Source organism: Apostichopus japonicus, chromosome 19 (genome assembly GCF_037975245.1).
Source record: "Apostichopus japonicus isolate 1M-3 chromosome 19, ASM3797524v1, whole genome shotgun sequence".
NCBI classification, from domain to species: Eukaryota; Metazoa; Echinodermata; class Holothuroidea; order Aspidochirotida; family Stichopodidae; genus Apostichopus; species Apostichopus japonicus.
Genome location: NC_092579.1, coordinates 28772666 through 28796334, shown reverse-complemented (window position 1 = coordinate 28796334; position 23669 = coordinate 28772666). Strand labels below are relative to the sequence as shown.

The 23669-nt window shown below is 36.2% G+C and overlaps 2 protein-coding genes across 3 annotated transcripts in view; one reads left to right on the top strand and one right to left on the bottom strand.

Moving 5' to 3' along the window:
- LOC139959837 (uncharacterized) overlaps positions 1 to 5012 on the top strand; it is an 82152-nt gene extending 77140 nt beyond the window's left edge. The window contains exons 97-101 of the mRNA XM_071957717.1: positions 119 to 232; positions 905 to 1024; positions 1560 to 1673; positions 2354 to 2467; positions 3218 to 5012. Coding sequence (XP_071813818.1) covers positions 119 to 232; positions 905 to 1024; positions 1560 to 1673; positions 2354 to 2467; positions 3218 to 3408 — 653 coding nt within the window. The 3' untranslated portion in view covers positions 3409 to 5012. The remainder of the gene's footprint in view (positions 1 to 118; positions 233 to 904; positions 1025 to 1559; positions 1674 to 2353; positions 2468 to 3217) is intronic.
- Positions 5013 to 17597: 12585 nt separating this feature from the next.
- The window catches only part of LOC139960166 (uncharacterized), a 17349-nt gene continuing 11277 nt past the window's right edge, over positions 17598 to 23669 (bottom strand). The window contains exons 6-9 of one of the 2 annotated variants that reach the window (XM_071958327.1): positions 22004 to 23642; positions 21237 to 21306; positions 19826 to 19985; positions 17598 to 19196 (exon numbers count right to left, since the gene is read on the bottom strand). In XM_071958327.1, the coding sequence (XP_071814428.1) occupies positions 19009 to 19196; positions 19826 to 19985; positions 21237 to 21306; positions 22004 to 23642 (2057 nt within the window). In that variant the 3' untranslated portion in view covers positions 17598 to 19008. The remainder of the gene's footprint in view (positions 19197 to 19825; positions 19986 to 21236; positions 21307 to 22003; positions 23643 to 23669) is intronic. The other variant, XR_011790414.1, reaches the window with a different exon arrangement.

Sequence of the window (23669 nt, the reverse complement as noted above, 5' to 3'; positions counted from 1 at the left end):
ATTCATGAATATATATTATTCATACAATATTCATACAATATCATACAATATTCATGAATACAATCTGCTCACATCCTACTTTGTGTTCATTCTTCATCTTTATTTTCAACCCACTCAGAGCTGGACGAATGTGACAGCACGCCTTGTCTGAATGAGGGCGTTTGTCAAGATGGAATTAGCAGTTTCAGTTGTGCATGCAGGGATGGCTATGCTGGAAGTTTCTGTGAAATACGTAAGTCAAACTCACATTTGACCCTAATTGTGATGTTTGCCCTGCATAAAGTAATTGACATTGCTATGGTTAAAAAGAGCTGGCTATTTTAGAAGAAAAACCGGATTTAATTCAAAATCTATTTATGCTATAAAATGTCTGGCAATGTCTGTTGAGGGAATGTTAAGACAAGTAAATAATAATAATAATAAATGGAAATTTATATAGCGCCAATATCCAGAGGAAAACCAATGCTCAGTGGCGCTAGTGCTCAGGGAAGGCAGTCAAAAATAGATAAGTTTTGAGTCTGTTTTTGAAAATGTTAATGTTGGGTGCTGACTTGATGTGCAGTGGAAGTGAGTTCCAAAGAGTAGGAGCGGCATTAGAAAATGATTGTTGACCAAATGACTTGAGCTTCCACTTAGGTACATGGAGCAGTAGCTGATTTGCGGATCGGAGAGAGCGGGTGGTAGTCTTCCGACTGATCATGCTACTCATGTATTCTGGTGCTAATCCATAATTGTCTCAGTGTGTGGAAATGACTGTTATAGGATGGTAGTGAAATATCTGTTGACGCGTGAGTGTATCATTGTGTGTGTATCAATGTAGACCAGTATTTGACTATCTAGCATATTTAGATGCATTGTGAACTAATCCCGATGTGATTCTGTTATTCTTCTTCACTTTAAATAGGCATTGGGAGGGGCTGTAGAGAGGATCCATGTCAAAATGGTGGCACCTGCCTAGACCTGGCCGATGGCAGCTATCTGTGCTCATGCACTCCCGGATTCGAAGGACCGGACTGTGAGAAAGGTGAGTTTATTTAACCAGAGCCATGGTCAGGGTTGGAAAACCTAAGTTGCTTAATTTTCCTGCAATCATTTTTATTAGCAATGGCAATCGAGCACTCTCGATACATAAAGAGTATTTAATAATGAAAATGTAAGTGAAACCCTCTGTTGATGTTTTCTATCTTTATCCCTCTCAGCTTCTCACATTTTTTGCTACTTTTTAAATATAAAAAAAAACAAATTTGTGCATTAAGTCTTTGTGCTGTGAATGCTAATCAGGACTGTAAATTTCCCACAAACCCTGGTTAGGATGGTTACAACATTTTTCAAAGCTTGACTGTGATATCTTTAAGTCTCGTTAGATATTGTAATTATAAGGTTTATGCATAATATATAACATGTATAGATTTCAGCTAGACATCAAATTTAACAGTATAGGCCCGATGACAATTGATTTGAATTTTAAATGTATGTACCAATGACTAGACTGAAATATATTATGTCCATATTTTTCCTATGCAGATATCAGAGTCTCATAAATTTATGTTTATTTGCAGACACTAACGAGTGTGTGAGTCATCCTTGTCAGAACGGAGGTCTGTGTGTCGACCTGGTGAATATGTTTGCATGTCAGTGTCGGTTAGGCTACTCAGGGAACAGATGTGAGGAAGGTAAGAAGCATAGGATTATGTGTAATGGGCTAGTAGTTGAACTATGTGTCTCATTTCCTCCCCTCCCCTCCCTCCCTCCCCTCCCTCCCTCCCTCCCTTCCCCTCCCTGAGGGGTCTGAGATCTTAACTAGAATTTTGTTAGTTTTGTAGATGCTATGGTGATCTAAATGTAGACATTGAACAGTATGACTATTTTATGTCCAAATTGTTACTCGTCACAAAACTGTCAGAAATCAACACCTTGGTAAACTCTTGAGAAATGATGGAGGTATTTATTTTTCATTATGAGGTATTTGAAATCAATAAAAGTTGAAGGTTTGATAACCTGGCACTCCTTTGTTAATACAACCTATCTGAGTGATATAGAGCTGCTGATCCATCTAACTTGGTGTGCCTGCAAAGAAAAGTCTGCGATATTGTGACATTCTTAAATCACTACATAAAATAAGTTTGATTGACCTATATAAAAGTAATCTGAGAACTCTGTACTCTGGAAGTGTTATAAAAACAGGTTGATATATGATTAATTTTACACAGGTGTTTTTCCCTCCCCTCCCCCTCCCTCCCCCTCCCTCCCCTCCCTCCCCCTCCCCAATTCTATACCAGCAGTTTTACTTGTAAATGAAGATGTACTGTTATATATGTGCCTTTCATTGATCTCCTTTATATTGTTTATACAGATATCAATGAATGCACGAGTGTCCCTTGCATGAATGGTGCGCTCTGTTCTGATGAGATTGGCAGGTATAGGTGTCTATGTAAAGATGGCTACTATGGCACAAACTGTCAAAACAGTAAGTTTATCTTACCAGTTGGTTTTACAATTATATGAAAATATATTAAAAACATAAATATATCTAGCTAGACTAGTCGGAGGTGACCAAAGAATATAAGGATCAGCCAAAAAGACACTGACTTGAAAGTTGTTTTATTTTTGACTAAAATTGATCCAGTTAGATTAAATATAAGATTCCTGTCATCTTACCATATGCATTTGATCTTTATCTAAATTGAGGCACCGATCCGTGGTGGTCTCTTTACTTGGGGATGGTGCACCTTTCCAATCCGTAGAACCTTGTTTACCATGTGATTAAGGATCAAAGCTAGTGTCAATATATATATTGGTCACTGGTGTAAATCCCATTTTTCTAACTAATAATACTAATTATTATTACTATTCTTATCATTATTATTATTATTATTATTATTATTATTATTATTATTATTATTATTATTATTATTATCATCATCATCATCATTATCATTATCATCATTATCATTATCATTATTATGTATAAGTCCCAAGTTTTTACTGCTACTTTCAATATGTATTTGTGATTTGTGTAAATACCATATACTTTTATATAAAAACTTGTTTCCAGTTAAAAAGTTTCTGTGCAATGTGGGTTAATCCTACTATTTACATGTACAAACCATCAAGTGTTTTGACTGTTCTAGGAATTTGACCTTTGTCCCATATTTTATCATCTCTATCACCACTCTGGCATTATATTATGACTGTGCTTTTTGCTGTCATCTTTCAGCACCGAGTGATCCCAACACTGGATCCCAGAGTGCTACATCGGGCGGATCAGCGTTCGAGGTGGAACCCTGGTGGTTGGCCATCATCGGTGGACTAGTCTTGCTTATAGTCATCTTCACCAGCATCTTAATCTACACCTGCAGAATATCACGAGAGGATGAAAAACCCATGATCAAGAATCTCAAGATATGAAGAACTATCTCTCTCAGGCAGCATTATTATAGTTGAATAGAAACTACAGATAATAAAAAGTCACTGCCTCTCCTTCCTAACCCCCCCCCCCCTGCTCCCACAGCCTGATGTAAAGAGGAGAGGATGAGAAACCTATCCATAAAGACCTCAATTTAGATATGCAAAATGGCCCCAATTATGGATATCTCTCTTTGATACCGTTTTAATTGCGGAATACTTACAAATATCTGATAACTTGAAAACACTTACATAGTACCAGTAGCTGTCCTAAAATGCTTTTTAGTTGTAATTAAATTGTGTTATGTTCATGAAAGAGGCTTATTCAATTGAACTGAGTTAATAGTAAAGCATAAGTAAATAAACAGCTGCCCCTACGACATCTCAGTACTAACAGCTTACAAAAGTCACAGGTACATTTTTGGTTTATACTTATGATATTCAAAAGGTTTTCATGTTAGATGCAAATGTCTATATCCTTTTACAAATCTGTTTTTTAAATTATGTAATTGCTGCCATACATGTTCAGTTCTTTTATTTGTAATGTATATTTAGTAAGATGTCTCTAGTGATATTCCTTTTAATTGTACTCATCAAGTCTTTTATATTCTTCTTATTTTTGCAATTTTATTAGAACCTTAGGAGGGTTGTGTTGGTAGATCTATCTTACTTGAGTCATTCTGGGGTTGTGGCACCCTGACAGTTATGTAAGGGAGATGTATTTCCAAGGGCTGGCACCTTGTCGTTTAGCTTTTTATTATATTGTACAAAATTGAATGCCATTTTTACGTGATTTTTTTTATACTTCATCCTCTGAAACGATTCTGTAAATTAGTTAATATAACAAGAATTCTCTTTCAATTTAATTTATACACGAGGAACTCATCTAAGGCTTCATAAAGTTTCATCTACGGTTTCATTTTTGGGGAAGGGGCGAGTGGTGGGGAAGGCACGATTCATCTCCTCGGCTAGTTTTGTCCCATTTAAAAATGCAATTCAGTTCCTTCCACAATTTTCCTAAGAAAAATCCTCTTACTTTCAGATCTTTGCCTTGTCCAGTAAATATTTCCACTTTTACCATCAACATGTTTGGAAAACATAGCCACTGCTACCACACTATTCATTAGCAGTGGAAGCGATCATAACGGAACATATGGTACAATATCATATTGCTGATATGTTCTTTTCTATTGATCAACACAAAGATCATGAGAGGTTCAGTTTATACATCATCATCATATTTAGGAACACTCGGTATTCAGTGGTATACTCTCTTTTCATAGGTTAGAGAGAGTTTGGCCCAAACTCTCAACAGAAACGAATGAAATAAGCAAAACATTCATTTTCAAGTCGAATACCGTAAGTCTTGTCCGGACCATAAATTTCTTCTATATCGAACAAATTACATTACAAACATAAATACATTAATGAATAGGACGTTTAGACAAAATACAGACTGTTGATGTCGGGGGGGGGGGGTCATTTCATGGTTTTGATGTCAATAAAAATGATCCCTATTAAAGATGTATATTGTATGGATTTGCAATAAATGTTCTAAAGATGTGGGAAAATGTCTTCTTCATTTTTTATCTGATCGAGTATTTTTGTTACTTTATTGTAAACTTTATGCTGAAGTCATTAATTTGATTTGTACTGTATTGTATTATTAAATTTTTATCCTTGATCTCAAAATATCTAAATAAAAGTCGAAAACCTATATCAAGATATATGAGTGCCAAAAACAATTGCAACTGGGTTAGTGTTCCATTCATTAACTATAGATGACCACCCCATCCCGCTAACTCGATTCTTTCTTCAATCTATCTCTTGTCCTTGTTTCTTTAAGATTTGAAAAAAACATATTTCAGTACCCCTTTCAACCTGCCGCTCCCCACAGCAAAAGTAGCTTTAAGTTATCTAATAGCTAGGAATTAGAGAAGCAAATGTAGATTTACAAGAAAGAAATTTGTGTGGGGGTGGGGGGGGTTGTGGGTAAGTGTCTGTAAGGAAAGGTTATACTAAGTTTTTTTTTCAGTGTTACAACATATAAATGATAACAAGATAAATCAGAAACTTTGTCACCTTGCAACAAATTGAGTGAATTATTTAGCTAAAGAGGAGAGTTGAGGTTGTGGAATTCAAGAGGACCATTGGTTATTTTCCCGTATTTCATTTATATCGTAGAAAAGTAATAAGAAAATGACTTAAAAGGACAACAAATAGCTTATCGATGCTGTAAAATGTGTTTATGATGATGTTGTTTAGAAGACACCGTAGATACGTTGCGAGGATTTGTCGCTGCAAAAATTGCAAACGGGGACCAGAATCCGAATATTTTGGACCTAATGTTATAGTCGCTTATTGACCTTGAACAGAGGGGCCTACCGTGAAAACGTACGGGAAATTCATCCATTAATATCTCAGCGAGATGATTTCGCAGGAAACAGAAATAACATACAGAAGTCTTAAGATGTTACCATTATTACAACCATTATTAAAGATAACTTTGATAGGCAGTTTAAAGGCATGATAAAAAACGAAATTTGGCTCAAAACACGATGTCCCTACGGATGCCGTGTAACGGCATTTATACAACGCGTGTATGTAGGTACGATAGCTCTTTCGTTGAAAACTTGGAAATAAGCTTAAAACTGAGAGTTGTTCCATGCATTACGTCAAGTAAACAACAAAGAACATTGCGTGCTGCGTGTCACGAGGATATATACTGCCTTAGGATGGATTAGTTTCGGTGTGTGGGTGGTTGAGGAGGGGGTTAAATGATAATAATATAATAATAATAATAATAATAATAATAATAATAATAATCAGCAGTTATTTTTACGACGCTTAAGCGACCACAAATGTGGGAGAAGCCCGCAAGGGCTTATGGATTACAACTTACACGTCGGGTGGCTTCCAATTCAACACTTAACTCAAATTTTGGAATCTTTTCACTTTAGAAAGTCATTTCAGATGGGAAAACCGTAGATTTCTCTTGGATGAAAAACCCACCTTACTATGACCCGGCCGGGAATCGAACCCCTAACCTCCCGATTGCTAAGCCTCATTGCTTCAAATGCCACCGCCTTTATCCACTCGGCCACAGCACCGGTAAATGACGGTGTACCCAGAGGAACCGATCATTTGTCCAATGAAATTTAAAGACAAAAATTCTAAACTGTTCTTATCAATGCCTGTACTCGATGATTTGCATTGAGATTAAATTTCACGGATAAAAAAGACCAATTAGACAATGGTTAAAGGAAGAGATTCTTATCATATCTTATTTAAAACTATACACGTTGAATTCCATATGAAAAAACCTTGATTCAATTTCATTAATGCTATGATGAAATAAACATACAATTATGCATTGCCTTGTTTATTCATTGAAGATGAATTGTTTTACATATTTGTGATTTATTTCATTAACAGATCAAGGAAGAGCAAAGCATTTTCCAAGAAATAAAGAAAGAGTATTAGAAGACATGGGTATGTTTGTGGTAGGGGGGGGGGGGTGGGGTATGATGTTTTGTGATGTTATTTCGAGTGTGAAACTTGGTTTAAAATTAGGAACGAACCAAAAAACTACAATGACACTTTCCAACTGTTAAAACAAAATTGAGCGACTTGATATCTGTAGGAGGAGAGTTGAGGTTGTTCAGTTCACGACGGCCAATTGTTCATTTCCTGTATTTCACTTATTTTGTAGAAAAGTAATTAGAAAATGACTTAAAAAGACAACAAAGAGCTTACCGATGATGTAAAATGTTGTTTATGATGATGTCGTTTAGAAGACACCGTAGATACGTTGCGAGGATTTGTCACTGCAAAAATTGCAAACGGGGACCAGAATCCGAATATTTTGGACCTAATGTTTTAGTCGCTCATTGACCTTGAACAGAGGGGCCTACCGTGAAAACGTACGGGAAATTCATCCATTAATATCTCAGCGAGATGATTTCGCAGGAAACAGAAATAACATACAGAAGTCTTAAGATGTTACCATTATTACAACCATTATTAAAGATAACTTTGATAGGCAGTTTAAAGGCATGATAAAAAACGAAATTTGGCTCAAAACACGATGTCACTACGGATGCCGTGTAACGGCATTTTTACAACGTGTGTGTGTAGGTACGATAGCTCTTTCGTTGAAAACTTCGATATAAGCTTAAAACTGAGAGTTGTTCCATGCATTACGTCAAGTAAATAACAAAGAACACTGCGTGCTGCGTGTCACGAGGAAACATACTGCCTCAGGATGGAATAGTGTCGGTATGTGGGTGGTTGAGGAGGGGGTTAAATGACGGTGTAACCAGTGGAACTGATATTTTGTCCAATGAAATTTAAAGACGAAAATTATAAAATGTTCTTATTAATGTCTGTACTCGATTATTTGCATTGAGATTAAATTTCACGGATAAAAAAGACCAATTAGACAATGGTTAAAGGAAGAGATTCTTATCATATCTTATTTAAAACTATACACGTTGAATTCCATATGAAAAAAACCTTGATTCAATTTCATTAATGCTATGATGAAATAAACATACAATTATGCATTGCCTTGTTTATTCATTGAAGATGAATTGTTTTACATATTTGTGATTTATTTCATTAACAGATCAAGGAAGAGCAAAGCATTTTCCAAGAAATAAAGAAAGAGTATAAGAAGACATGGGTATGTTTGTGGCAGGGGGGGGGGGGGGGGTATGATGTTTTGTGATGTTATTTCGAGTGTGAAACTTGGTTTAAAATTAGGAACGAATAAAAAAACTACAATGACACTTTCCAACTGTTAAAACAAAATTGAGCGAATTGATATCTGTAGGAGGAGAGTTGAGGTTGTTTAGTTCACGACGGCCATTGGTTGTTTCCTGTATTTCACTTATTTTGTAGAAAAGTAATAAGAAAATGACTTAAAAAGACAACAAAGAGCTTATCGATGCTGTAAAATGTTGTTTATGATGATGTCGTTTAGAAGATACCGTAGATACGTTGCGAGGATTTGTCGCTGCAAAAATTGCAAACGGGGACCAGAATCCGAATATTTTGGACCTAATGTTATAATCGTACATTGACCTTGAACAGAGGGGCCTACCGTGAAAACGTACGGGAAATTCATCCATTAATATCTCAGCGAGATGATTTCGCAGGAAACAGAAACACGACTCAGAAGTCTTAAGATGTTACCATTATTACAACCATTATTAAAGATAACTTTGAAAAGCAGTTTAAAGGCATGATAAAAAACGAAATTTGGCTCAAAACACGATGTCACTACGGATGCCGTGTAACGGCATTTATACAACGTGTTTATGTAGGTACGATAGCTCTTTCGTTGAAAACTTCAAAATAAGCATAAATCTGAGAGCTGTTCCAGGCATTACGTCAAGGAAATCAAGGGCGTATGAACAGGGGGGCTGGGGGGGGGGCGCCAGCCCCCCAGTGCAAAATGTGGAGGGGCGGAAGTATCATTCCGCCCCCCCCCGGTTCGCAAGTCAGAAAACCCCCTTTTCATTTCCAAATGAGAAAAAAAAAATCTCATTTGGAGCACCAAATTGCATCTAAGGCCAGGTGAAAATACAAAATTAAGTTTACAAAATGGAGTGGGTGCTGAAGTGTGCTATATTGCACCAAATTGCATCTGAGGCCACCTGGAAATGCAAAAATTCCATATATATATATATATATATATATATACCCCTCCCCCAGGCTGGCCATCAGGCTTCAGCCCCCCACTCAAAAGTACCTTCCTACGCCACTGAAGGAAATAACAAAGAACATTACGTACTGCGAGTCACGAGGATATATACTGCCTCAGGATGGAATAGTATCGGTGTGTGAGTGGTTGAGGAGAGGGTAAAATGACGGTGTAACCAGGGGAACTGATCATTATTCCAATGAAATTTGAAGAAAAAATTCTAAGATTTTTTATTAACGCCTGGACTCGAAGATTTGTTTTTAGATTAAGTTACACGGATCAAAAAATACCAATTAGACAATGGTTTAAGGAAGAGATTCTTATAATTAATTTCGTATTTGAAACTATACACGTTGAATTCCATTTGGAAAACGTTAATTCAATTTCATTAATGCTATAAAAAAATGCATGATTTAATGAAATACATACAACTTTGCATTGCCTTGTGTATTCATTGAAGATGTATTGTTTTACATATTTGTGATTTTTGTTCATTAACAGACCAAGGGAGAGCAAAGCTTGTTTCTAAAAAATAAGAAAGAGTATTAGAAGACAACGGGTATGTGTGTGGCAGCGGGGGGGGGGGTGTGTTTCATGTTATTTCGAATGTTAAACATGGTTAGAAAATAAGAACGAATAAAAAAAACTACTATATGACACGTTTCAACTGTTTAAATAATTGAGCGAATTGATATCTGTAGGAGGAGAGTTGAGGTTGTTCAGTTCACGTCGGCCAATTGTTCATTTCCTGTATTTCACTTATTTTGTAGAAAAGTAATAAGAAAATGACTTAAAAAGACAACAAAGAGCTTATCGATGCTGTAAAATGTTGTTTATGATGATGTCGTTTAGAAGATACCGTAGATACGTTGCGAGGATTTGTCGCTGCAAAAATTGCAAAACGGGGACCAGAATCCGAATATTTTGGACCTAATGTTATAATCGTACATTGACCTTGAACAGAGGGGCCTACCGTGAAAACGTACGGGAAATTCATCCATTAATATCTCAGCGAGATGATTTCGCAGGAAACAGAAACACGACTCAGAAGTCTTAAGATGTTACCATTATTACAACCATTATTAAAGATAATTTTGAAAAGCAGTTTAAAGGCATGATAAAAAACGAAATTTGGCTCAAAACACGATGTCACTACGGATGCCGTGTAACGGCATTTATACAACGTGTTTATGTAGGTACGATAGCTCTTTCGTTGAAAACTTCAAAATAAGCATAAATCTGAGAGCTGTTCCAGGCATTACGTCAAGGAAATCAAGGGCGTATGAACCGGGGGGCTGGGGGGGGCGCCAGCCCCCCAGTGCAAAATGTGGAGGGGCGGAAGTATCATTCCGCCCCCCCCCCCCCCCCGGTTCGCAAGTCAGAAAACCCCCTTTTCATTTCCAAATGAGAAAAAAAAATCTCATTTGGAGCACCAAATTGCATCTAAGGCCAGGTGAAAATACAAAATTAAGTTTACAAAATGGAGTGGGTGCTGAAGTGTGCTATATTGCACCAAATTGCATCTGAGGCCACCTGGAAATGCAAAAATTCCATATATATATATATATATATATATATATATATATATATATATATATATACCCCTCCCCCAGGCTGGCCATCAGGTTTCAGCCCCCACTCAAAAGTACCTTCCTACGCCACTGAAGGAAATAACAAAGAACATTACGTACTGCGAGTCACGAGGATATATACTGCCTCAGGATGGAATAGTATCGGTGTGTGAGTGGTTGAGGAGAGGGTAAAATGACGGTGTAACCAGGGGAACTGATCATTATTCCAATGAAATTTGAAGAAAAAATTCTAAGATTTTTTATTAACGCCTGGACTCGAAGATTTGTTTTTAGATTAAGTTACACGGATCAAAAAATACCAATTAGACAATGGTTTAAGGAAGAGATTCTTATAATTAATTTCGTATTTGAAACTATACACGTTGAATTCCATTTGGAAAACGTTAATTCAATTTCATTAATGCTATAAAAAAAATGCATGATTTAATGAAATTCATACAACTTTGCATTGCCTTGTGTATTCATTGAAGATGTATTGTTTTACATATTTGTGATTTTTGTTCATTAAAAGACCAAGGGAGAGCAAAGCTTGTTCCTAAAAATTAAGAAAGAGTATTAGAAGACAACGGGTATGTGTGTGGCAGCGTGGGGGGGGGGGGGGTTATCATGTTATTTCGAATGTTAAGCATGGTTAGAAAATAAGAACGAATAAAACAAAACTACTATGACACGTTTCAACTGTTTAAACAATTGAGCGAGTTAATATCTGTAGGAGGAGAGTTGAGGTTGTTTAGTTCACGACGGCCATTGGTTGTTTCCTGTATTTCACTTATTTTGTAGAAAAGTAATAAGAAAATGACTTAAAAAGACAACAAAGAGCTTATCGATGCTGTAAAATGTTGTTTATGATGATGTCATTTAGAAGACACCGTAGATACGTTGCGAGGATTTGTCGCTGCAAAAGTCGCAAAACGGGGACCAGAATCCGAATATTTTGGACCTAATGTTATAGTCGCTCATTGACCTTGAACAGAGGGGCCTACCGTGAAAACGTACGGTAAATTCATCCATTCATATCTCAGCGAGATGATTTCGCAGGAAACAGAAATAACATTCAGAAGTCATAAGATGTTACCATTATTACAACCATTATTAAAGATAACTTTGAAAAGCAGATTAAAGGCATGATAAAAAACGAAATTTGGCTCAAAACACGATGTCACTACGGATGCCGTGTAACGGCATTTATACAACGTGTGTTTGTAGGTACGATAGCTCTTTCGTTGAAAACTTCGATATAAGCTTAAAACTGAGAGTTGTTCCATGCATTACGTCAAGGAATTATCAAAGAACATTGCTTGCTGCGTGTCACGAGGAAGCATGCTGCCTCAGGATGGAATAGTATCGGTATGTGAGTGGTTGAGGAGGGGGTTAAATGACGGTGTAACCAGTGGAACTGATATTTTGTCCAATGAAATTTAAAGACGAAAATTATAAAATGTTCTTATTAATGTCTGTACTCGATTATTTGCATTGAGATTAAATTTCACGGATAAAAAAGACCAAATAGACAATGGTTTAAGGAAGAGATTCTTATCATTTCTTATTCAAAACTATACACGTTGAATTCCATATGAAAAAACGTTGGTTCAATTTCATTAATGCTATGATGAAATATACATACAATTATGCATTGCCTTGTTTATTCATTGAAGATGAATTGTTTTACATATTTGTGATTTATTTCATTAACAGATCAAGGAAGAGCAAAGCATTTTCCAAGAAATAAAGAAAGAGTATTAGAAGTCAAGGGTATGTTTGTGGCAAGGGGGGGGGGGGGGGGTAATGATGTTTTGTGATGTTATTTCGAGTGTTAAACTTGGTTAAAAATTAGGAACGAATAAAAAACAAATACAATGACACTTTTAAACTCTTCAACAAATGAGCGAATTGATATCTGTAGGAGGAGAGTTGAGGTTGTTCAGTTCCCGACGGCCAATTGTTCATTTCCTGTATTTCACTTATTTTGTAGAAAAGTAATAAGAAAATGACTTAAAAAGACAACAAAGAGCTTATCGATGCTGTAAAATGTTGTTTGTGATGATGTCGTTTAGAAGACACCGTAGATACGTTGCGAGGATTTTCGCTGCAAAAATTGCAAACGGGGACCAGAATCCGAATATTTTGGACCTAATGTTATAATCGTACATTGACCTTGAACAGAGGGGCCTACCGTGAAAGCGTACGGGAAATTCATCCATTAATATCTCAGAGAAACGATTTCGCAGGAAACAGAAATAACATTCAGAAGTCTTTAAATGTCATCATTATTACAACCATTATTAAAGATAATTTTGAAAAGCAGATTAAAGGCATGATAAAAAACGAAATTTGGCTCAAAACACGATGTCACTACGGATGCCGTGTAAGAGCATTTATACAACGTGTGTATGTAGGTACGATAGCTCTTTCGTGGAAAACTCGGAGCTGAGTGTTGTTCCATGTATTACGTCAAGGATATAACTGATAATATTGCGTGCTGCGTGTCCCGAGGAAACATGATGCCTCAGGATGGAATAGTGTCGGTGTGGGGGTGGTTGAGGAGGGGTTTAAATGACGGTGTAACCAGAGGAACTGATCATTTTTGCAATGAAAATTTTGAGAAGATTTTTTTGTTAATGCCTTTAATCGCGTTTATATTCTTATGGCGACATGTAACATCATTTGTTTTATGACGCATTAGGATGCTTTCTGCATATGGTTTAAGAAAGTGCAAACTGCGTTTTACGATTATTTTTATTAATATAAATGTATGTTCCTTTTAGATGTAATTATTTATTCTTCACACTAATTGACGTCAAAATTGCATTCTATACTGTATTTCATTTATCTCATCTACGAAAAAGAGAATATTTTCGAGTCCAAAGACGAAAATCATACTTTCTAATCATGACAGTAATTTGGTGAGAGCGGTTAGTAGTCTGTTTTAGGAATAGATCCCTTCAAAAACAGCGAATAAAACTATTGCTCTGTATTTATATTAATGGGACCTTCCAAGCACACTTTTCTTAAATTATATGACCATTTGGCCTTGTAATAAATATATACCAATATGAAGAAAAATAATTCATTACATTCAAGTAAATAGATATTTAGGACATTAGGACGGGCATGACAGCGCCCTCTGTTAAAACACTGGTATGTCCCATTAGTTTTCTCTCAAATTTTTATGATAATAATTGATACATTTAAATTTAATAGTTATCAAAGATCATTACTGCAGTATTGCCTTCCCACCATCCCTACCCTCCCCCCCCCCCCCCCTCCTCAAATAAATGCGATTCGCCACTTTGACACTCATGTGTTAAATTGGCACGATAGCTTTTCAAAGCATTTCACCACATTGTGTTATATCACCTGTAACCATTATTTACAATTCAATTGGAATTTTCTCTTCCAGGACGAACAACCCCCTATGACATTCAATCTGAACAGTCTAATCATTCCTGTAATTATTTACTACATAATAGTAAAACCCAAAGCGATTGTAGGGTTAGGGGACGTTACTATACGTGTCAATGGAATGCGCGATGAGGCTTCTTTTTTTTTTAAATTATATACTGCATGACTTCAACGTACTTGTTATCTGTTACATCTTGTCGATCATGGATTGCTATAGGTATAGCGTATAACCTTGATTTCTGCTTCTTAAAAAGAGCGGGAAAAGACAGTCGGCAAGTGAACAAATTCCTTCCCATGGGACTCCTGATACTTAACTTGAATTAAGATCCGTCATGATCCTCCGGTTACCGTCTTTAGACGTAAGGGGACTGTCTGGGATTGAGAGAGGATTAAGCTGAATGTTTTTCGTGTCCAAGCTCTATCTATGGTTAAATATTATTTAACCAAAGTATCCCGCAGTAATTCATACGATATGTCAGACTGACCAGCAGGATGCAAGGAAATTTACCTGGTTTAGTTTATGATTGGTGTTATTGGTTACTTTTAGCTAGTTGGAACTTAATAATACACAAAGGGTATAGGACAGGAACAGTGGTTTAGCTGTCGTTATCTGAAGTTCATCTTGGAAGCAAAATCCGACCTTCTTATTGGACGATGGTTCTGAAGATGGCTGACATACGTGAGTTTTATTTTCAATTTTTTCATTTTTTTTTTTTCATTCAACCTCTCCTTGATGTACATCATATTTACTTCACATGAGTAACTTATAACTAAATAAAAATCTTCCAAAACTTCTAGTGCTAATGAATGGTTTGGTCAGTAACCGGGCATTTGTTTTCCGAACATGTTAATGGTAATACTTTTTAAGAAAAAGTCGCCCAGGAAAGAACCTGGGCACGAAAACCAAACTACCGAACGACTGACCCGCTCTCAACCCCAGTCCCCTTGCATCGGGACTGTGACTGTGTGATCATCGGCTGGTGTGCATCACCATTCCTCTCGAAAGGGAACAGATACTACACATGATTTTAGCCAAAAGGCCGAGAAGTGACATGTCAATGGTAATATATTGGAAAATATGTGCCGAAATATGGTTAGGATTTGAAGGCCAAAAAATTAGCAACAATGAGAGATTCATTATAATAACAGGATCTGTAAATCCTATAGTCTGCTACTGAAACATGCTGATAAGAACAACAATTAATAATTACGTCGCGCTGGAACACACGCACAAATACATCAATAACTAACAGTCCTAGTCATGTGGTCAATAAGAACCAATCACGTTTGCAGTTATAAAACCATGGAAACGAAGATAGGTCGCAGGTAAAAGACGCCTCCTATATCAAATCTATCCGAATTTTCCGTTCAAATAATGTTAATTTTGTTAAAAATTGTTTCTAAAATTGACACTAACTTATATAGGCCAACTCTAGTTTTTATTTTATTTTTTTATTTTATTATCTCCATTTTCTAAAACTTCCCAGTAAGTTTTTCCATTTATTCATTTATTTATATATCACATATTTCAACTAATTTTTTCTCCTCTTTTATGTATATCAAACCAAACATAAAAATATATGGCTGTATCAACCACACTTTCCTAGCTAGAGACGCATCTAGCTTGTCCAAGCGTGCCACCCCTTTCCGCCCTCCCCTACGACGACGTCACTCCACCCCCAGTCTGTTAAAGGTGCTGCCAAATTGTGGCACATTTAGATCCAAAATTCATCTCTTTATATTTTTGGATTACAAGACTCATATTAGTGAAAGAAATTGTTCGTAACTTACCCCTGAGAATTAAGTCAAATTATGGACTAGGTCAATCATGGATCTATTAAATGAAAATTTGGAAATACACAAAGATATCGTCCAACTTGCTTAGTTTTCTTTCAAGATCCCACGTAGATTACCATATATCCATGAGTCAATACATAAAATCACATTTTATATCATAACTAACGATGTATTGGTGTGTATTACTTCTTACATTATTAACATACTTTACTTTGCTTGTCTGCATGGGCCAACTTGAAAATCTCGCACCAAAAACTTCTTCGAAAAATATCAAGAAAAAGATAAAGAAATATGTTTTCACAAAACATCCCTCTGCTGTTTCTCCCATTAACCTGTCAGTCTTATATATAACTGCAGACGATAAACCGATGAATACCCCCAGTTTATTTCAATATATAGATCTCCAGATATTAGTTAGTTTCTATTAAAATATATATATATATATACCAAATAAATATTTTTGCTTTGTCTAATGTAAGCGGCAGTTATTTGTTTCTTTCGTTTAAGATCGTAGTTTTGCTCTCATCACTTCGATGCTCAAAATATAACGTGGGAGAGGGGGGGGGGGGGGCAAAATGTGCTGGTATATTTCTGTTTTCAATTGTATGCAAAAAGTAATAAAAGCTGATCAATAATAAAGTCAAAAGCGATTTTTTTTTTTGGTATTACGCTTAATATTGGTGTAAATTTTTAATTTTGCTTCGCATTCTTCAGACTGACAAAGAAGAATAACTAATCGAACAAAAAACATATATATATATATATATATATATATATATATATATATATAATATATATATATATATATATATATATATATATATTAGACGTTTAATTTTTTTTTAATGTAAACAGCTCTTACATGGAGGCAAAGGCGGGGAGGGTGGGGGGGGGGGAGTGACACAAGCCATCCGAAATGGGTTCGCCTTAAATTACAGTATATAGTTTCAATTACTTTTGAGGGCGTATGGCAAGCCGTTTTAGTTATTATTCCGTACTTGATGATATCAACAATTATCAGCAAATCAATTGATGATATCAGCAAGTTAATTAGTGATATGTACATATCCACAAATGATTTAATGTGATCAGCAAATAAATTGGTGATATCAGCTATATTTTGCGCCATTGCTGATATCACCGAATCATCTGTTGATATCATCTAATCATTTGCTGATATCACCAATTCAATTGCTGATGCACATGTTAGTACGATGTACTACTACTATAATGATCAAAACAATTTAGGCTAGGTAGGTACAAACAATGTAGGCTTATGTACGTATGTATGCATTATGCATACAGTCTAGGCCAGTGAAAGTTTCCTTTTTGCCGTGCGGGCGCTCATCTTAAAAGCAACGTTTTCATGGTTGAATTACTGATATCAGCAATTCAATTGCTGATATCATTAATTGATTTGAAGATATCATCAAATAATTGGTGATATCATCAAATATTTGTTGATATCACTAATTATTTGCAGATATCATCAAATAATTGGTGATATCAGCAATCGAACTGGTGACATCATTCAAATATTTGATGATATCATCAAACACGGATTAGAAACTCAAACGGCTTGCCATAAGGGCAAGGACGTATATGTGTTATTCCTGTCGAAACAATATGCCAAAACAGTCAACTATATGCGGTCTGTATCCATGACAACCACACAAAGTGTTGTATTGCAAAGATTCGGTTCTATTGTTCTGTTTAGATTCCTTGAATCACACAAGCGTGCAAAACCGAACGTTTATTATTATCAAGTCAAGGTCACGTATTATGTGTATAGTATAACGTTATAAACTATAAGACCAATGTAATCATTGACTGATAATCTTTGATAATTATGTTATCATTAATTCTCGAGTAATGGCAAGTTTAATCAAAACTATATCAGTTTGTATATATACATACAAACGGCAGACAAACACGTACACATAACTATTACTCGTGCACTACATACAAATAATTATATCCAAAAGAAGTCATTTCAGATACATTTATTTCTTCTTAAATATGTGTACAAGAACAGAAACAATAGTAGGAAGAAAGTATAGAAGTAAAGAAATATATATATATATATACCTTAAACGAGCATTATTTTGTATAATATGCATCTATAGAATATGCATTTGTAGAATATATCAACGTTTGTACATGAAAACTTGACCTTAAACACTCATTACACAAATGGGAATAACACGAGGTAAACATTACAGTACATCCCACAGTTCTATATATATATATATATATATATATATATATATATATATATATATATATATATATATTTATCTATTGTCAAAGGAAGTATTGCACTTCTTATGTTATGTTTTGGTTCCTGTTCTTGATATATCATAGTACAAAAGTATTCAATTGAATCATACACAACAATGGAGTTTATTTAGCAAAAGTTACTTAACTTAAGGTACTGACGTCATTATCAACGTCACTGAACTTTGTGGGGGAAACTGGGGGAAGTACTGATTAAATCATACCTTTTGAAAAAAAAACGACGTACAACATGGTCAGGTTGCATATAATACTGTAATTAATATTTATTTATTGTGTGTATGTGTGTTTTATTGATTCAGTAAACTATCCTCATTCCTCTGTTAAGAGGGAGAAGAATGTCTAGATTCTGCAATATACATCTACAAAATCCATTCTCTGTGATTGTCAAACAAAATCCGTTCTGTCAAGATGATATACATGCGACTCTATTTCACCTAAATCCAAACTTAAGCAAGACCTGTTCTTTGAAATATAATTTCTTTGACTCCCCCCCCCCCAAAAAAAAAAAAAAGAGGAAATTCATGTCAAAATTTCTAACCCATAAAAATATGAGTTTTGTCCTTGGTACTATTTCGACGAGATACGCGCATTAATATACCAAGTCCCGGCGATATATTTGTTCTTGTTCGGCCAACATCATTCATGTAAACTCTAAAAAAAGAATATCGACAACTTTGTTCATTTCAGTTTGGCAATATCCTTCCATGTCAGGTCAAAACAAGTACGTATAAACGACGTGTTCTTTTGCAAACCAGATCCAATTCTGCCAAGTTCTGTAAACAGTATAGGCTATATCACGGCGACTTGTCATTTTTGTACGATTTCGACCAGATCCATTCTGTCGAGACTGGCCAACACATCTAGTAGACTTTGTCGCGTGTAAGGAAGCTTTGATTTCGGATAGTTCGACCAGTACAGAAGAATGAATTCGCTGGCAATGCGACCGGATTTACAGCAGTGTTGCTTTACAATATTAATATCTTTGGCGGACAAGTCTGCGAAAAGAAAATGCATACATAAATATTAATATAATTATATATATATATATATATATATATATATATATATATATATATTGTCACAGGAAGTATTGCACTTCTTATGTTATGTTTTGGTTCCTGTTATTGATATATCATAATACAAAAGTATTCATTGAATCATACACTACACTGGAGTTTATTTAGCAAAAGTTACTTAACTTAAGGCTATGACGTCATTATCAACGTCACTGAACTTTGAGGGGGGAACTGGTGAATGTACTGATTAAAACTTACCTTTTTTTAAAAAAAAAACACGTACAATATGATCAGGTTGCATATAATACTGTAATTAATTTATATATTGTGTGCATGTATATATATATATATTTATATATGGAGAAACATGAAAATCAACGGTCTTTTCAGACACACAAGGCAAAATCGGCAACACAAATGGCTACGGTCCATATTGCAATTATGTTTTAAATAGGTGAATAACTGACTAGCAACATCCTCTACATGAAATGAAAGGTTAACAGAAAACTACTCTGAAACTGTATCAGACGGATGATTGTGTAACTGCAGTGTAGCATTTATTAGATGAATTTGTTTTCAATGCTATATACACTATTATGAAAACTTACCGAGAAATTCAGCAAGTCCTCTCCAATCACCAATTTCAAATCCCGAACTATTCTCACAGTCGAAGGAGAGCAAGAACTCGGTCCAGCTGCTTTCTGTCATACCGAGGGTATTTAGTGGAAGCGGTTTCCTAGTAATGTACTCGAATAAAAGTTGAAACAACTGGAAGAAAAAAGTCAGTAAATAATCTATCATAATGGTATACAATACTGATGTGCGGTGATTGTTGGATGGTGGTTTAATTGCCTGCCAGTGATAATACTTATATATAATGTAATGATGATAAGGTCTTGTGCGGGTTTTGTATAGCATATAGTTCTATTTTAACAGCGTTAACCACAGCATGCAAACGTGGCATCTATTGAATGATGGTTGGCCTACTCGGAACAGCCCCCCACCCCCACAAAAATCTACATCAACTTCACAAATGTTGGAAACGATAAGAAAAGTCTTCTTTATTATGGTATACGCTAATATGAAGTCATTGTTATAAGGTGCTGGAGCGTGGGTCAATATTTCAATGAGGTGATGATAAGTACTTGCGAGGTTCTGTATTTTCTTTTCTTACAGTCCGAACTGCTCCAAGTATAAGTACAAAATCGATCAAGGTTAACTCAATAGGTAAATAAGCAATGTCCCTGAGCCCAGAACTAATATATTTCTTATGTGTTATTTGTTAACTGTAAAAGACAGTTCAGCTACATCATACCGTGTATAGGGGAAGCACAACTGCCTGCAATGACACAACTATATATATGTAGATATACGTATATGTATATTATTAGATAGTTAGCTATATAAACCACACTTCCTAAACACTAACCAGTCTATACACACAGAACCAAACTGTGTAAGTTTGTTGAATGGAAAGAATGTTAGTCGACATCATAACATGTAGAGCCTTAAAGTGTTCAAGTTGGATGTCATTTGTACCTATATATGGTAGTAGTGTTGCACATGCATTACAAATCCCTTCGACATGCTAAGAACAATCGGATTAGAACATATATGGTTCAGAAGTCCCGTCATTATGTTTCTTGTACCTTTTAATGAAAGTTGGTACTACATTAGTACTATACTACCATAATAACGTATGGCGACAGAAAAGACATACTATGTATTACCCGTTGCATGGTAATACGTGTGTACAGGAGAATTATATATATATAGAATATATATTTATATATATATATATAATATATATATATATATATATATATATATATATATATATATATATAACGAATATAGTCAGTGTCAATAAGTGTCAATAAGCAGTATACCATATTTGAACTGAAAAAAAAAACTGTGGAAGAAGACAGTATAAGAAGCAGATTTTTACTTTCCTGAGTATTCATCAAATATCATATACAATCGCCCTACTTCACACTTCTACTTTCTTATATGTCTTACCGTTTTTGCAGTATGAATTTCACTGTTTTCTGAACTACATCGTGACTTTTTCACGCGCCCCCCGTGCAAGCTGAAAAGGAGAGTTTACCAAAGAAAAAAAGGTGTTTAAAATTTTGTATCCCGAATGTATTGGGCTAAATCGGTTCTGTAATTAAATTATGTTGTTAATTGCGATATGCTTGTAAAGAAATTTTTTAATCTATCTATCATATGTCCAGTATATATATATATATATATATATATATATATATATATATATATATATATACATATATATTTATATACATATATATATATATATCCCACTCACCAAATATTTATCTGGCCCTTTATCTTTTGTGTGTGTGTGTAGAAAATAGGTTCTGCCTGCCCCCTAAGAATACAAAACCTATAGTCTTAGAACGCCCATGATCGAAATCGGAAGCTGAAAATGGAGAGGGCGTCCCTTTCCAACCCAGCAGTATACTTTTCACCTTTCGCTTACCTTTACGACTTGCTTTACAGGAGACACAAATTAAAGCATCAATGTTTGCCTTTGTGATAGAGATTACTGTCATGAAGAACTTAATCCAAAAACAGCTAAAAAAGTACTTGATCTAGTCTCGATATGACATTTATCGAGTCACATGTGGTTCACTGTTGGACACGACTTTAAAAACTAGGATATCTCCCTGACGAAGACAGATTTTTTAGATGACGGTGGCAGAGGGGGGGGGGTAGGGGAGGGGTCTCCTGTCAGTAAAATAAATCAAAAGTAAATGACTTACTTTTGATAGGGAGGGAAGGTACCCGGCATTTTCAGTGAAGGATAACTACTGCAATCCGGACAAGTGTCTTCTCCACTGCTTTCGTTGACTAATTGATACAGATCGTCAAAACTTTTCGTCAAGCATTTCATCGACGAATCCTGGACATTTTGAAAATCGGACTCTTTATTATCGACCTTACATGCATCCTCGCTGTAAAGTCTTCGTTTGTCGGTCGTGCAATTGGTATATTTTGACTGTTTTCTCGCTCTTTCACTCGCAACTGGAATGGGCTTCGGTTTTCTCCTCCTCGGTGCCGGCCGAGGTGGAACCTTCCTTTTCGGGCCATCTGTTGAAAAGTCACTCGCAGCAACATATTGGTCAACGTTACCAATCATGGCCAGATAATTTTCATCCTGAATAGTTTGGGTAACAAACTCCAAAAGGGAGGTATTCTTATCGTGACAAGTGCATGCGCCTTTGCATAATACACACATTCTGGTTGGGTCAGTAGATGTCTTTGCTGTTCTGGTTAACCTTGGGCGAGGTGACGGAGGCTCGCGTATGCGAGGTAGATCTCTCCGCACTGGGAGTACGAGTGGCCTTCTGAAGGCAGTCGTAGTTTCACAGCCGTCCGATTTATCTAAGCTATCAACTCGATTTGGAGCAGTAGGTTTCCACTGTTTCTTCTCGGAATTAACCAACATTCTGCTTCTCCCATTTTGTTCTGAATTTGATCTATTCGTTTTGGGTGATGCATGGCTAGGGACTGGTGGCGGTCTCTTGTCGGAGAAGAAAAAGTCTCCATTATGCGTCGGTGATAGGCTTGGGGAAAGCTTCGGTGATATCTGGAGACGGTTGGGACTAGACATTCTGGAAGATGGAGAAGGTGAGACGGCAAGGTAGGTGTCCCAAACGTGATCGTCACTGACACTGCTTCCTGAACTGAAGGAGGATACTCCAGAACGATGATGCCTTCTCGACTGGTTGAATGGTGTTTGGATTGGCTGTGGCAGAACTGGTCCTGGAAGTACACAGTGGCATTCCCCTTGGCATTGCTTACAATTTCTAGAATTCCTCTTGGCCAACTGTTGGTGAGCAAGGAAAGCTTGTGAAAGTGAGTGTGAAAGACTTTGGCTCTTTGGAATGTGGGTGGTTTTAGGTGGTCGCATGGGCACAGAAGGTCTTTCGTTAATTTTCTTGGAGTCATCGGCTGCATCAGACGTGTCAGTTAGTTTTGTCCTGGGTACAGTTCTGCTTCGCTTGTGTCTTCGGATGGCTCCCTTCCTCCCCCAGTCGTGGTTACCCAGAGGTTTAAGTTGATTGCCGAACTTTTTGATCGGTTGATGGGAAGTCTCAGCGAAAAGCTCGTCTTGTAAAGCATTGGTCGAATCGTTACCCTCACGAGAAGATGTCTCCCCTGTTAGTCCGGGTGTGGAGTTTCTCTGCAAACGAGGTGATGGACAAGGAGAAGCTGCGGGGCTCCCAGTGTATGGTGATAAGCTACCATTGGGCGTTGACGGGGGTGTAAGGAATGCCTTCCCATATGTAAAAGTCTCACCATCAATGCCATTAAAGCTCTCATCCAAAGACAATTTCGTTAGAGCAAATGGCACTTTTCCGACAGTTTTCTCCGTCACCGGTGGTTTGGGTACTGTACCTATGAAGTGAAATGATGTAAAGAAGA